We start from the raw sequence: 14043 nt of genomic DNA, 5'->3' as shown, positions 1-14043 counted from the left end.
GAAGCAAAACAACAGCTAAATTTGGTCTCTCAATTCACTTCGCGGGAACTAAATTTGTATAAAGCAAAACGACAACTAAGAATGATTTCCATCAAGTTGTAGACAAATCAGCTAGGATAAAATAAAGAACTCAAATCAGTGGAACGTTGAAACCATTAATTAACCATAAAATGTTACTCACAGTAACGTATTAACCAGAAAACGTTACTCATAGTAACGAATTACCCTTTAACACCATTAACCATTAACCATTAACTTTTTTGTCCGTTGAATTTTTTGAATAAAATAATGCATAATACGTTACTGCGGAATACGTTTACTCTACTTCTGTAAATTTTCAAAAGAATATATTATTTTGGTGAATTGGCTGAAATAATGACTTATTTTAGTAAAAAATTCAATAAAGCTCCACTCCGCAGGGACTTTGTAGCTCAGTTGGTTGGCTATCTGAACTTTTACCTTATTGGTGAGAGTTCGAATCCTCACATTATAATTTCCTTCCCCATTTCTCATTCCCCTACTCCTATGTAATAAAAATAAGAGAAAAGTGTTCAAAACACACTTAAACTATGGCCAAAGTTGCCATAACACACCTAAACTTTGCGGGGGTCCTATGACCCCCGGCCCCTGGACTTATTTTTTGTGTATTATCTACGCTTTCAAATGGACAAAGTCACCCAAAATCGTTTGAGTGTATGCACGCGCTCCACTACAGGAAATTTGATATTTAGCGACCACTTCTTAACGAAGGGAGATGAATCTGGTCGTTATAAGTGCACTTATAGTGACCAAATTTTTTTCCAGTCGTTAGAGCTAATTTTTCTTTCAATTATCGTGCCTTTTGCTTTGTGCCTTTTGTGTTGAGTTTGTGATTGTTCAAGAATTTGTGCCTTTTTGCTTTCCTTTGTGTTGAGTTTAAAAGATTTAATTATTCTTCAATTGGGTATTTTTCATTTCTCCACTTTCCAAAATTTCAAACCCAAAAAACTCCATTGTAACGACCAAATCAAACAGGTCTTTTTCGATATTATATAAGATTTGTGACATTATCGACATTGAAAACATGATTAATCATAGTGGATTAAGATAGTAGAACCAGTAAACAAAAACTCCATTATGGATGTCGAGTTTCGACTTGAAGCTTTCAGATCTGGGTCTTTAAATTCCGGATTTGATGAATAAAATTCTTGGTTGCTGATTGTTTGAAGTTGAACTTGAGCTTAGAAGACGTCTGGAACGTGAAGAAGAACTGAACGACTCCATGATTGCCATGAACAAAGCTTGAAGCTTCGAAGTCGAATTTTCAGGTTGCCGCAAATGAGCTCCATTTCGAGTGGGTGATATATCAAAAGAATCGGAACGTCGAGAGGAATTCGAATCTGAAATTTGGTGATGTTTGGTTGAGATTTGAAGTGCATTAGGATCAAATTTCAGTCCAGTTCTCTATGAATAAGATGAACAGTAATTTGCTGACTAGATTTTGCCAAAGTTGTCATAACACACCTGAACTTTGCGGGAGTCCTATGACCCCCTTGGACTTATTTTTTATGTATTATTTACACTTTTATATGGAATCTTACGCGCTCAAAGAGAGTAGATACAATCGCTTGTACAGGTCACCATATAAAAGCGTACAAAATACACAAAAAATAAGTACAGGGGGTTCATAGGACCACCGCAAAGTTCAGGTGTGTTATGACAACCTTGGCCATAGTTTGAGTGTGTTTTGAACCCTTTTCCCTAAAAATAATTTAAAAAATAAAAGAAAAAAAAAATCCCCTCCAAGGAATAAATTGATCACTTGACCAAAAGCTTAATAATTCGATTCACCATACAAATTTCCTTTAGTCTCATACTTTCTAATTCTCTAGCTTACAAGTTGCAACTCTTGAAAAATACTCTTTTAGGGTCTAAGAAACATATCTTTGATTACCCTTTTGGATTTGCAATGAGATTTGAGAGCAAACTTTATCAATTGAATGTGATGTTGTCATTCATATACTCTCTTTTTTTTTCTTTACTTCACATGCAATTAATATTCTTGAATTAAATAATTAAGAAGTCAACTTTAATTTCTCTATCCCTAGAAATACTTCTTGGTATTTTAAGCATAGATTAAGGGTGAAACGAATGGAAATTGAAGTAAACTAGGGATTTGTTTTTGTTTAACCATCTCATAGATGAATTCACTGTTTGAACAATTCAGATTTGCGCTTTATAGGAGCCGTTAAAGGGGGAAACCTTTTTCTACAAAGAAATTTTGAGATAATGGTCAAAAACACATACGACCTATCACTTTTTCGCGAGTTTCACATCCCAACTATCAACTTTCCTTTTCCTACCTGAACTATCACCATTTATTAAAACACACCTAGGTGATACTTTAGGTAGGAAATTAAAAGAACAATTGATAGTTGGCCTAATAAGCTTCGAGGTGTGTTTTAATACATATATGGTGATAATTCAGAAGGAAAATGGAATAACCGATAATTGCGAGTATGAAAATCGCGAAAAAGTGATAGTTCAGATATATTTTTGACCATTAACTCTCAAGACTCAAACTCGAATTTTTCGATTAATAGCTAAGGAATATCATCCATCCCTGATCCCACCATGACCGTAATTAAACCGGAGAATATGGTAATGTGGTTGATGAGTGTGTTTCAATAAGGCCAAATCAATTGTCAGCTTGTGGAGACAAGAAACACTTCTCTCCCCACAAACTCGAGTTGCTGTCACCACTCTCTCTTCCTTTTTCTCACAATTAGATTTCTCCCTAAATGCAGGCATGTTGAACTCCTTGAGAAACACAAAAGCACTTGTGCTCAAAGTGGTAGTTTTCACAAGCCTTTCACTTTCTGAAATTAATTTTTTTTTCTTTTCTTTTATGATACAATTTATAGTTTGTTTAGCCAAGCTCATAAAATTTACTTATTTTATAAAGTGTTTTTTATTAGAAGTATTTTTTGAGAAAAATACTTTTGAACAATAACAGTTTATGTTTGACTAATTAATTTAAAAAAACACTTTTGCTAATAATGGAGAGCAATTTGTGCTTGATTGAGGCATTTAATTTCATTCTCCAATATTGGGCAAATACCTTCATGTGATTTTAGCTCCTCTGGGAAGTTGCAAATCTGTCTCTTCATGTGATTTTCTTCCTTCAAAGACTGAACAAAAAGAGTCTCCTTTTTTTTTTTTTTTTTTGTTACAATGAAAAGGGCAATCCGATGCACAAAATGTCCCATGTTAGCAGGGTTTGGAGAAGGGCCGCATCCAAAAATTGTGATGTTAGACAACCTATCCTAAAAAGGTTTACAGTCTTGTAAAAGCAATGCCGCTTAGATTTGCCAGGCGGAGAAACCTGATACCCTTAAGCACATTTCCCCACATTATCAAATTTTCATCATGTTAATTAGTACCCTTCGTTTGCGAAAAAGTCTGGCACATAAGAACCTCTGTATAGAACTTCTCAAATAAGACTTAGGAAGTGGCTATATCCAATATTATATGCACCAAGGCTTGAACAAATAGAAACAAATCGCCTAATATTTATCTCCACTGAATTTGAACCTAAAATCTCACAGTTCTCCGGCCACTAGGTTACATCCATGGTGCTATCCCCCTTTTACCTTATCTTTATGCAAGTGAATACACATTGTAGATGTCATTAGTATGGTATGTTTTCAATTTCCTCATGTTTGGTTGGTCAAAATTTTGAAAAATATTTTTTTTAGGTTCCTTAAAAATGAGAAAAATGACTTTTCTAGTAAAAGTTGGAAAAACGAGTTCCATAAGTGACATCCACTTTGATTGCCTCCTCCCCTCCCGCCAACACACCTCACCTTCACCTCATCACCTCCACACTCCTATCCCCCAACCCACCCTATTATTATTTGTGTATATTATACACATATACTTTTGGGACAATAATTTTTTGCTTACTTATCAAACACAAAAGAATAAACAAAATTACCCAGGAATACATTTTTCTTAATACCCAACACGCCTTCTGTTCCTAATTCTTTGAAATTGTAGCGAATGAACCAAAGAGGCTACAACGTAAATAATAAATCAAATAATCTTCCCTTATTTTTGTAAGAGGAGAATTTTGAACATTCATGCTGAACCAAGACAACTTTTACACAATCATTAGCATGTTACAAGAGAATTCTAGGGAGAAATGTTACGCAAACTAAAGGTGTGGTTAGTCTCACTAGATTGTTTTTTGTCAACAAATGTCAAGAAATTTAATGAAAGTGAGAAGGATGCCTAATGTTCAAAGTTTGAGATGTAGAAGCATTTTGTCAAATGATTTTCCCTTGTGTCTAAAACTAGATTAAATATAAAAATGTAAAACAATTCAAATGAATTGGGACTTAGATCTTGTTCAAACTGCAGAAAGAATAGGGTTGTTCTTAGTTAAGCTCTGCTATACTGAAAACGCGTGCTGTTTTATCATAAGAGGCAGAAACGAGGTGCTTCCCATCAGACGATGCAGATAGAGACTGAATCGCACTAGTGTGTCCTCTAAAGGTCCTCACGCATTCTCCAGAACGGCTATCCCATATACGCACCTTCCCATCAACACAACCCGTTGCCACATAACTAGATTTCCCCAGCCACAACAAGCATAACACTCCGGCCTAAACAAAAGTTATCGTCAGGGAATAGCACACCAATGAAAAAGACCACTACAAAAGAAAACTAGAATTAGCTATGAATTAATCCGTCGCTAAATTGCTTGATGCTAACAAAATTTTGTGATAATCCGTCGCTAAATAGGATAAGCGTTGGAATTTGCTGTTTAGCTACAGAATTTGTCCGTCGCTAATTCTTGTTTTTTTAGTAGTGAACTGGGGTATTTACAGAAGCAAATGGATGTTCAAACCTCATGTTCACAAGTTGAGCGAGGTGATGGTGTATGTAAGTCCCAAATAATAAGCTTATTGTCCATGCCTCCGGTTGCAGCCCAAGAACCGCTGAAAAAGTCATTTCACATGATGAAAGCAATTTAAAGCACCAAATATTAGTTTAGCAAACCAAAATTACTAGTAGTGGAGAAAGGAACATTCAAAGGCATGCAATAAGATATTTACTACAACAAAACTTCAACGAGTGAAACAGCCGCATCAATAAATATAGATATAGAGCCCTACATACTACCATTGAATCTCAAACTCATCCTGTTCTCCATCTCAAAGGAACATATCCATGCAATGGCTACAGATGCAATCTCCAACCCGTCCCCTATGGGAGGAGACTTCCAACAAAAAGTTAATATGCCTGTAATCGACTCGAGAAGAATGGTTCTCCGGGGTTATTAACAGCTTATGGGGTGAATTCAGGGCTAACAAGGCTGAAAATTGGAGATGGGAGGAAAATTAAATTTTGGCTAAACAATTGTTACGGAAAACCACCGTAGCTGATGCCTTTTCGGATTTGTATAGATTAATAGACCGTTTGGCCAAACTTTCAAAATCTGCTTATTTTGAAAAGTGCTTTTGTCAAAAATGCTTTTCGGAAAAGTACTTTTGGAGAGTGGCAGTTCGTGTTCGGCTAATCAATTTGAAAAGAACTTTTGTCAATACTAGAGCAGTAATTTGTGTTTGGCCAAGCTTCTAAAAGTGCTTCCGGGACATGCTACTTTTTGGCCAAACAGACTAAGAATATCAGACTTAGTTCGCGTGGCGCAAGCTCAAACATGCGATCAACCTTTGCCTGTCGAACTAAGCCCTAACTCATTATAACTTTGAGGTGAAGTTCTACAATTTAATAGAAGCCTCTCATTCAGGAGAAAGGCAAGAGCTGGCATCAACAATTTTCCAGTTTCAGCCATGAAAATATACACTTTTCAACCTTCTTAAGGATTTAAGCAGAATGTTCTCCACAATCTGAAGACCCCAAAACATCTGAATACAACACAGTAAATCCATGCCAACGAAATTTTCATCAAAGATTCACACAAAATTAACTGATGACTTCTTAGACACAGTCAATTCTGAAGGTGCATCGAAGTGTTTAATGTATGTTCTTAACCCATAAATCTAATTTGTTATCCTTGAATATGTCCGTATGACTACTGTCTCTTTACTAAAATCAACCTCAGGTTTGCTGAAAACATTTGGTTCCTATTCAGGCAATCTTACAATACGAAAGTCAAGTTTTCAGTAGTCAAAGATACATTTATGTATTTGTGGTTTAGTCGTTGCAAAACTTTTTTCTAATCTTTATCTTCATCCTCTTTCAGATAAAAGGCATTCAAAGGGTAAATACAAGGATAGATAGAAGGATGTCAGATGCAGACAAAACCTTGCTGAAAAACCGGCACATATTATCCGCTGTGTATGCTCACTCAGAGAAGTGACAACCTGAGATAGAAAATATTAATCAGTGCTCAGACGTTTAGCCTCCAAGGTCTGGAAGCATAAATTACATAAAAGAAAACATTGTGTAAAATGTAAAATCCAGGGTTATGACCTTTCCAGTAATTATATTCACAATGTGAGCAGAACCATCCTCTGAGCCTGTGAGAGCGCGAGTTGAATCCAAGCTGATTGTCAGGCAATTTAGTCCTTTCGTTGTAGAATCACCTTGCCACACTAGATAAACATTTTTTTTTTTCAAAATCTGAAAAATCACGGATTAATCTAGGAAAGTAATTTCTCCAATAAAAGACCAAATTGTGACAGGAAATCTCATCACTAATAAGAGTGCTAACATCATTTCTCAGAATGGAAGTATAGAGAGCCAGCTCATCATCATAGCTTAGTGAGAGGGAAAAAACTGGCAAGATGTAACGGCCCTAGTCCAACAGTTAAGGTACTGTCCGCTTTGGACTAGGCCCGCAAGGATTTGTCCCTTGGGTTTTAACCCAAAAGGCGCCTCAACCATTGATTCTGAACTCATACTTATAAGGTCCCTAACTTTCTTCTCTCATTCTGATGCGGGATTTGTCTAAGCTGTAATGTGCCCCCCCCCCCCCCCCCCCCTCTCTTCTTGAGAGGCTTGCCCGTCATGGGCATCACACAAGACATGGATAAGGTCCTTGAGGATGAAAGAAGATATATGCCAACTTAGTGATATATTAACATATGCTTGAATCAAGAATGTTTATCCAGTATTTTGTATCTTAGCCACACCACCCAAAATGGAAAACACGTTCTATTATGATCGCCAGAAAACATTGTACACTTTTTTGTGATAAGTGCCAGAAAGCCTTCTCTCAATAGGCCCCATATTTATTTATTTTGTTGTGTGTCTTTGAGGGGCGACGGGGATGCAGAAATGTAGCTATAGTTTTCAGCTAATTTTGAAATGCGGGATGCAAAAGAATCAAGATATTAGCAGCCACAAAGCGAAAACCTCACATCTTACAGCATGGATACATCGGCCACACTCTGCGTCCCATATCCTCAGGGTTGCATCATCAGACCCGGTACAAATAAATTTACCTGAGCAACCATATATAAGAAACATTTTTTGATCACTAGACTGCGTGTCTAGCAGCCTATTATTATTAATAAAATAAAAAATCCTCAACAGAGATAAGTACAAGCAAGGGCTAGGCCTTACCTTACCAATCCTAATGAGGTAACGAAACATAACTTCTACTCAAAAGGAGAAAAACACTGAAAAAGGAAGTACCATCAGGCGTGAAACCACCAGAGGTTACACTACCACCATGACCAGAAAGTAGAAACCAGCGCCACATGTCATCTTGGATGCCATCATTCCACATCAATACAGCAGAATACTCTGCACCGGCCAACACCACATGCCTTCTCGGATGCCACCTGACCCACTGAGTGCAACCTCAGAGTTCATAATTGATCTCGAATTGTTATGCAAAAATGGATTGCTTACACACAAGAAAATGTTTCACCTCTATTTCCCCTCCAGGACCTTCAAGTTTTCCCTTCAGACTATCTGAAGTTGTGTCCCACACTCTTATATGCCCATCAACGCTCCCAGAAGCAAGCAACTGACCATCAGAACTAAAAGCCAAACTAGAAACAGAATCTGTGTGATCTGCACCATATCTCAAAGAGAAAATATTAATAAGTGTATGAATAAGACACACACCTAATTAGCAATACAAAGCCATGAACCATTCAGATGATAAAGACGAGACAGATTCTTAGTGTCAGTCATGACTCATTTACCTTCTAATAACTTTAAACTAGAATCACCTTGACCAATCTTCCATATGAATCCTCTATTGTCTCCACCACCTGTTGCCACCAATTTAGCATCTGTCGGGCTGCAGCTAGCAGTGTATACTTCACCTATAAAGTGGAAAAGGTATTCAAACAGTTAAATTATAAAGAAAACAGTAAAAGAAATCAACTCCAAAGTACAAACTAATTATAGTCTGGAGGCATTGACTCCAATTGACTCATGGATACATCTAACTTTTAACTACTGCAAAATAGATAAAAACACATTTAACCTACATGCCTAAAATCATTACGCTAGTGAGATATAACAAAATCTATTGTGAAGTATATTCCACCATCTGAATATCTGATTTAATTTCCTTATAGGGCAAATAATTACATTGATGTGTGGGAAAATTCCAGCATACAAGAAGCAATAAGTGGAGGACCAACATCTGATGCAAGAATCTTGTTTATATTTCCAGATTAAGTTCTTATGACAACGTTAACAGATAAACCAGTTTGCTAGAGTCATAATATATTTTGATCTCTTTCATTCAAATATGCCATTTTCCAAAGGCCTCTTATAGAACTCTCCCAATGAAATCATTTAAGTTGGCTATAGAACTGATCCTAATTTTATCTTAATTTAGGGAAAGTGAATCTTGTCTTTGGAGAACAATCTTGATCCAAGAAAGGACTTCCGAACACATCCCTCTTTCCAATTTCATATTACTAAGCCTTGGAATCTGGTTTCCTACAACTTCACCATGAACCATATGTGTCTTAGAAACTACTCCGCGTGTTTCAATTTATGTGTTTTAATTTCTTTTGTAGTTTGTTTAAAAAAGAATATCACTTCTATATTTAGTAAAATTTGAATTCCAACATTTCACATGACATGTTTAAGACTACAAGATTCAAAAGACATTTTGGTACTTTACGTATATCTTTAATGTACGACCACAAGATTAAAAAATTCTCCTTACTTTCTAAAACTTCGTTTCCAGTCAAACTAAGTTTCATGAAATGAAATGGAGGAAGTAATTACGTATCTCCCTCGCTTTCTATTGTCACTTCAAGCTTGCCTCTTGGACAAATTAGTTTTGCTTGTTTGATTGAAGATTCCACAATGCACTTCCCAGTAAAATATGTACCACTTATCTCAATCACCATGAATCAAAGGCATTATCACTTCTAAACGTACTGAAAAGGCAACGTTTACCTATTTCATCAGCTACAACCTAGCAATACCCCACACAGAAAAGATCAAATTTTCTTCATTCATGTCCATAATTGTGAACTCAACATAACATAAGGCAAATTCTAGTTTTCCAACTACCGCAAGACTTAAATGGAAGTTGCAATTGAATAGCATCATACCAGATTATAAGAATACAAAAAGAAGTACAATACCGGTATGGCCAGTGAACGTGTATACCGAGTCATCAGCTTCATCTGAAATCATTATCCCAAATATCCATATCAGTATGCTAAGTAACAATGAACAAGTATGAAGTCCAGAAAAATAAGTGATCCAAAGTACAAACCAAGGATCACAGCACCAACTAAGAGTTGCTAAGTTTTCAACTTGCAGTAAAGTATAAAGGGTCAATAGCATTTTAGTTCCTCAGTATAGTTGTTGATTCATTCTGATTTTAGTCTCTATGATAACTCACTAAGCACATTGAGCCTTCAATTAATTGGTTGTACAATTTTGATCTCTTTGTTAGTGAATATTCACAAAGTTACCAGAATTATTAAACGTTTCACTATTGTTATTTCATATTTGACGGTAATATAATTTTGTAAATACTCAAATATAATATACTTTCCGAAAAGAAGAACTAAACACACACATTTTAATTTAATTGAAGGTTAAGTATGTTGAGTCAAATATCATATGGATCAAAGGTAAAATTTACAACTTAAGTACTAAAAGTGCTATTATTCCAAGTACATATATAATTAAAAAAATTATAGCAGCAACATGGGTAACCAATATATAAGAAATTTATGCTGAATATCGGCAGAAGGCTTCTAGAAGTTGCTAGAAGTAATTGAGTCGAACCAGAAAGCTAAAAAACATAAAAGAATAAGAAAAAAAAAAAAAAAAAGTTTCTAGAAATTGAGTTGAACCCACCAACCTATTGAACCTTCTTGTTCTTCTTCATCAGCATCATCAAAATCTGTAACCACAAATTTAACTTTATTTCTTTTTGTCTTATAAATGGCCATAAATCTAATTATAAATAAACATCATCAGCATTGAACCTTCGCCTTCATCTTCTTCATCATCAGCATCCTCAAGCTCTGCAACCCCAATTTTATTTTTGTCTTATAAATGGCCATAAATCTAATTATAAGTAAGAGTTAATGGTCAAAAACACACGTAAACTATCATGTTTTCGCAAGTTTCACATCTCAACCACGAGCAAAGCTAGGTTGGGCCATTCGGCGAAAAATTACAAGGTAAAATTATTTTTTATGTATATATAATAAATGTTAAACCCTTAGCTTCTTCGTGTGTGTATATTTTAATATTTTTGAACTCCTTTAGTAAAAATACTGATGTCAACACACTTCGAAGTTGACTAGGCCAACTATCAGTTGTGCCCTTTTGAACTATCGTCATATACTCAATTAGATGTGTTTTAATATATAGACGGTGATAGTGTAGATAGGAAAAGAAAACAACTGATAGTTCGGGTTGTGAAACTCACGAAAAAAATGATAGTAGTTGAGGTCTGTTTTTGACCATTATCTATGTAAATAAACAAATGTATAAATAAAATAAATAAAGAGCTAGCTTGTGGGAAAATGTTTGGATTTTTTTTACCTACCTTCTTCATCAGTGTCTATTTCTTTAATGATATCACTTTGATCCATGATGAGGTACTCTTCACCTTCTACGTATTCATCGTCTATATCCATGACGCCGTCTTTTATGAATGAGTTCGGTCGATGCTTGTGATATTAGGGTTCTATAGGAGGAGGATATTAATATAAGGAAAATAAATAAAATCCATATATGGGCCAAAACTGGAAAAAAAAAATGGATAGCTAGTTTACGTAATTACATAAAACACCCATGCACATAACAGACGTGTCTTTTCAAGTTTCAACTAAAAGCTTAGGCAATAGCGAAACCCTAGCGTAGAAAATTGCAAAGATGACAGAAAAGAAGAAGAAGAAGAAGAAGAAGAAGAAGAAGCCAGTACATGGAAAATTAGCAAATATAGAAGCTCCAAAGATAATAAAGGCAAAAAAGAAGAAAAAATCCAATGCAATTGATACAGAAAAGGTTAATATTTTCAATCAGATTAACGATACCAAAGCTACACAACAGAAGAAGAAGAAGAAATTGGTTCATACTTGCAAAGGTATCTCTTTCACCAAGGCCTCTATTTTTGCTTTCTTATTATAATCTATATGAATGGGGTTAAGTTTCTTATACTTCGATTTATGTTACGATCTATTGTCTCTCATTATTTGTCTCCTTTTTGACCTGCTTTGTTTTTGCTTTATCCTGAGCCGAGGGTCTATCAGAAACAACCTCTCTATCTTTTCAAGGTAGGGGTAAGGTCCCTCCCCAAACCTCACTTATGGGATTACACTGGGTATTTGTTGTTTTTCTATGAATGGGGCTAAGCTAACCACAAACTGCAGGGAAGAGAGTTGTGGAGTCGTCGCAAATGGATATTGTTGCTTCTCAGGTGAGTTCTGATTTCTTTCTTACTTACAAATTGAGTTTATATTCTTCTTTGTTGGACTACATGCTTCTTTCAATTAATATTTAGATTTATTTATACAACTAAAGCACTTGCCTTTGTCCTATCCATCTAGGTTCACTCCAAAGAGTAAATAATTACTGTCTCCTCTCTGTTTCGATTCAAAAGTGTTTCAATAGCTTGGGATCTAACCTCTGACCCTTACTTTAAGATGAAGCATCAAAGTCATGATTTAGATAAATCCCTAAAATTTCTTGTTTCCCATAAACGCGTGCCTAAGGACTGTGATATCTACAACTTCTATTCTTATCGTCGGTTGAGGATGTACAAAGACTTGATTGCCCTTCCAACCTCATACCACGTTCATGCCGAATCTATTCTTGTTGCAATGGTTTGGTTCTTCTCGTAGTTGTTGACTCATATGGTCATGAACAACTTTTGCTATGGAACCTCTCGACAAGAGACTCATTAGTACTTCCCCATCCAGAACTTAAACTATTTGAATCTACTTTCGGATTCGGATATGATGCAACTAGTGATGACTATAAGATACTTAAAATATATCAGAGCCCCCATCATTTTCCACTTCAAAATAAATCATCTTGCGAGATTCTAGCATTAAAAAGCGGTTCTTGGAGAAGAAGTTGTAACCGTCCATATACCACAGCTGGCCTTCTCCCTTTGACGGATAAATCTCACCGTATGGATCCATTGGTATTTCTACATGGAGCATTTCACTGGGTTGGTCTGTGTTACCATTATCATTCGGTTTCTTTTAGTATCTCAAATGAGGTGTGCGGAGAGATACCTTTGCCAGAGTGACTGTGGGATGATATTCATGATCGGAAGGGATGCTTTGCTTTATTGTTGGGGCCCTTCTAAGTTGTGGGCAATGAAAGACTATGGTGTCAAGGAATCTTGGACTCAATTGTTAACAATACAACATAGAGGTCTTTTTTCAGCCAAACCGAGATATATGTTTGCAGATGGTGACGTGCTCCTATACTGCAAGACTTATGAATATGGCATGTTATTTAGGACATCCAAAGGACCATTTGGATCATGCTATGGAGTTCATGATTTGCTGGATGGAATTGTTTATCCAGAAACCTTGATCTCTCCAAAATTACTTATTTAATATTTGCTTATCTATGATTGAGACACTATTTTTTTCTTCTTCTTTTTCTCGGTGATCATGTAACGGACTATTGTCCTTATAAGTTTATCTATTTTGGTTCTGAAATGCATTCACAAAAGCTGTCAGGCTACGTTTTTCATGTTCTGGCTTGCTTATGTGGTTATTAGGTGAGTTGATTTAGTTGGTTTTCCGGCCATAGTTACTTTTAGAAAGACTTTGTATAAGTTGAGTAATTTGATAGTAATGAAGTAGTTTAGCGACTTTTATAAAAAAAACAAAAATGTAGTAACTTCACTGACTATTTGAGGAATAAACTCTAGTAAAATATGATTATAAACACTAACTCTAGTAGTTGCAGCTAACTGAAGTTGAGAGCTGAATATTGTTATTCCTCTTAGATTGATCAATTTTCAAAAATTTACCATATTCGGAGATGATATTGAAAAATATCATGCATAAAAATTTTAGAACATACTTATAGAGTATTGCGTGCATTGCCCAGTTCATCTGTGATATTTAAACTTTATGAGTTTGGATTTGAAATTCTACTACATCCCGTCTAATTTTACTCCCTTTGAAATTTCATATTGATATTTAGTTGATTTTTTAACACATATACATCATCTCAACCAAAGTTACTGGATTCAGATGAACCGTAGTTCCTTCACTAGATCCACCCCTGATATTTTCTAGTTTTTTGTATTATTTCTAGTCCAACATGTTGCTAGAGCACTTGGAAAGAGTTGAACTGATTTAAAGAATATATTAAAGTTAGTCTTGATTCTAGCTTGAGATTGACACTGATAAGAATCTTTAGCAGAAAGAACATTTATATTGAAAGTGAGTATTCTTTAGGCCATGAAGTCATCTTAGAACTTTCTATTTTCTTCTGGGAAGAATAATTTGGTCTCCTTTTTCACACAAGATGATGAGGAAAAGGCTAAAATTAGGTCAAACAGTGCAAATTCTGCAGAAATAATTCTGCATTGTTAGTGTCTTTTTTAAAGCCATGATA

General features: G+C 35.4%; 1 protein-coding gene across 1 annotated transcript; it reads right to left on the bottom strand.

The window, feature by feature from the left end:
• Positions 1–4239: 4239 nt before the first annotated feature.
• On the bottom strand, positions 4240–11240 carry LOC132603144 (uncharacterized). The gene is made up of 12 exons (XM_060316063.1): positions 11003–11240; positions 10434–10472; positions 10307–10348; positions 9576–9617; positions 8166–8288; positions 7886–8031; positions 7648–7804; positions 7371–7454; positions 6481–6602; positions 6313–6371; positions 4892–4982; positions 4240–4646 (listed from the first exon to the last, which is right to left on the bottom strand). The coding sequence occupies exons 1-12, from the start codon at positions 11091–11093 to the stop codon at positions 4419–4421; spliced, it is 1224 nt and encodes a 407-aa protein (XP_060172046.1). The 5' UTR covers positions 11094–11240; the 3' UTR covers positions 4240–4418.
• Positions 11241–14043: the final 2803 nt, after the last annotated feature.

This window comes from Lycium barbarum, chromosome 7 (assembly GCF_019175385.1).
Source record: "Lycium barbarum isolate Lr01 chromosome 7, ASM1917538v2, whole genome shotgun sequence".
In the NCBI taxonomy this organism is placed as follows: domain Eukaryota; kingdom Viridiplantae; phylum Streptophyta; class Magnoliopsida; order Solanales; family Solanaceae; genus Lycium; species Lycium barbarum.
This window is presented reverse-complemented; position numbering and strand designations above follow the sequence as displayed.

Coding starts and splice junctions, on each gene's coding strand:
- LOC132603144 (XM_060316063.1), bottom strand. CDS start 11,093: ATGGATATAGACGATGAATACGTAGAAGGTGAAGAGTACCTCATCATG. Junction 7,455..7,647: donor TGGTGGTTTCACGCCTGATG/GTACTTCCTTTT, acceptor ATGGTTGCTCAG/GTAAATTTATTTGTACCGGG. Junction 6,603..7,370: donor ATGTATCCATGCTGTAAGAT/GTGAGGTTTTCG, acceptor ATGTTTATCTAG/TGTGGCAAGGTGATTCTACA.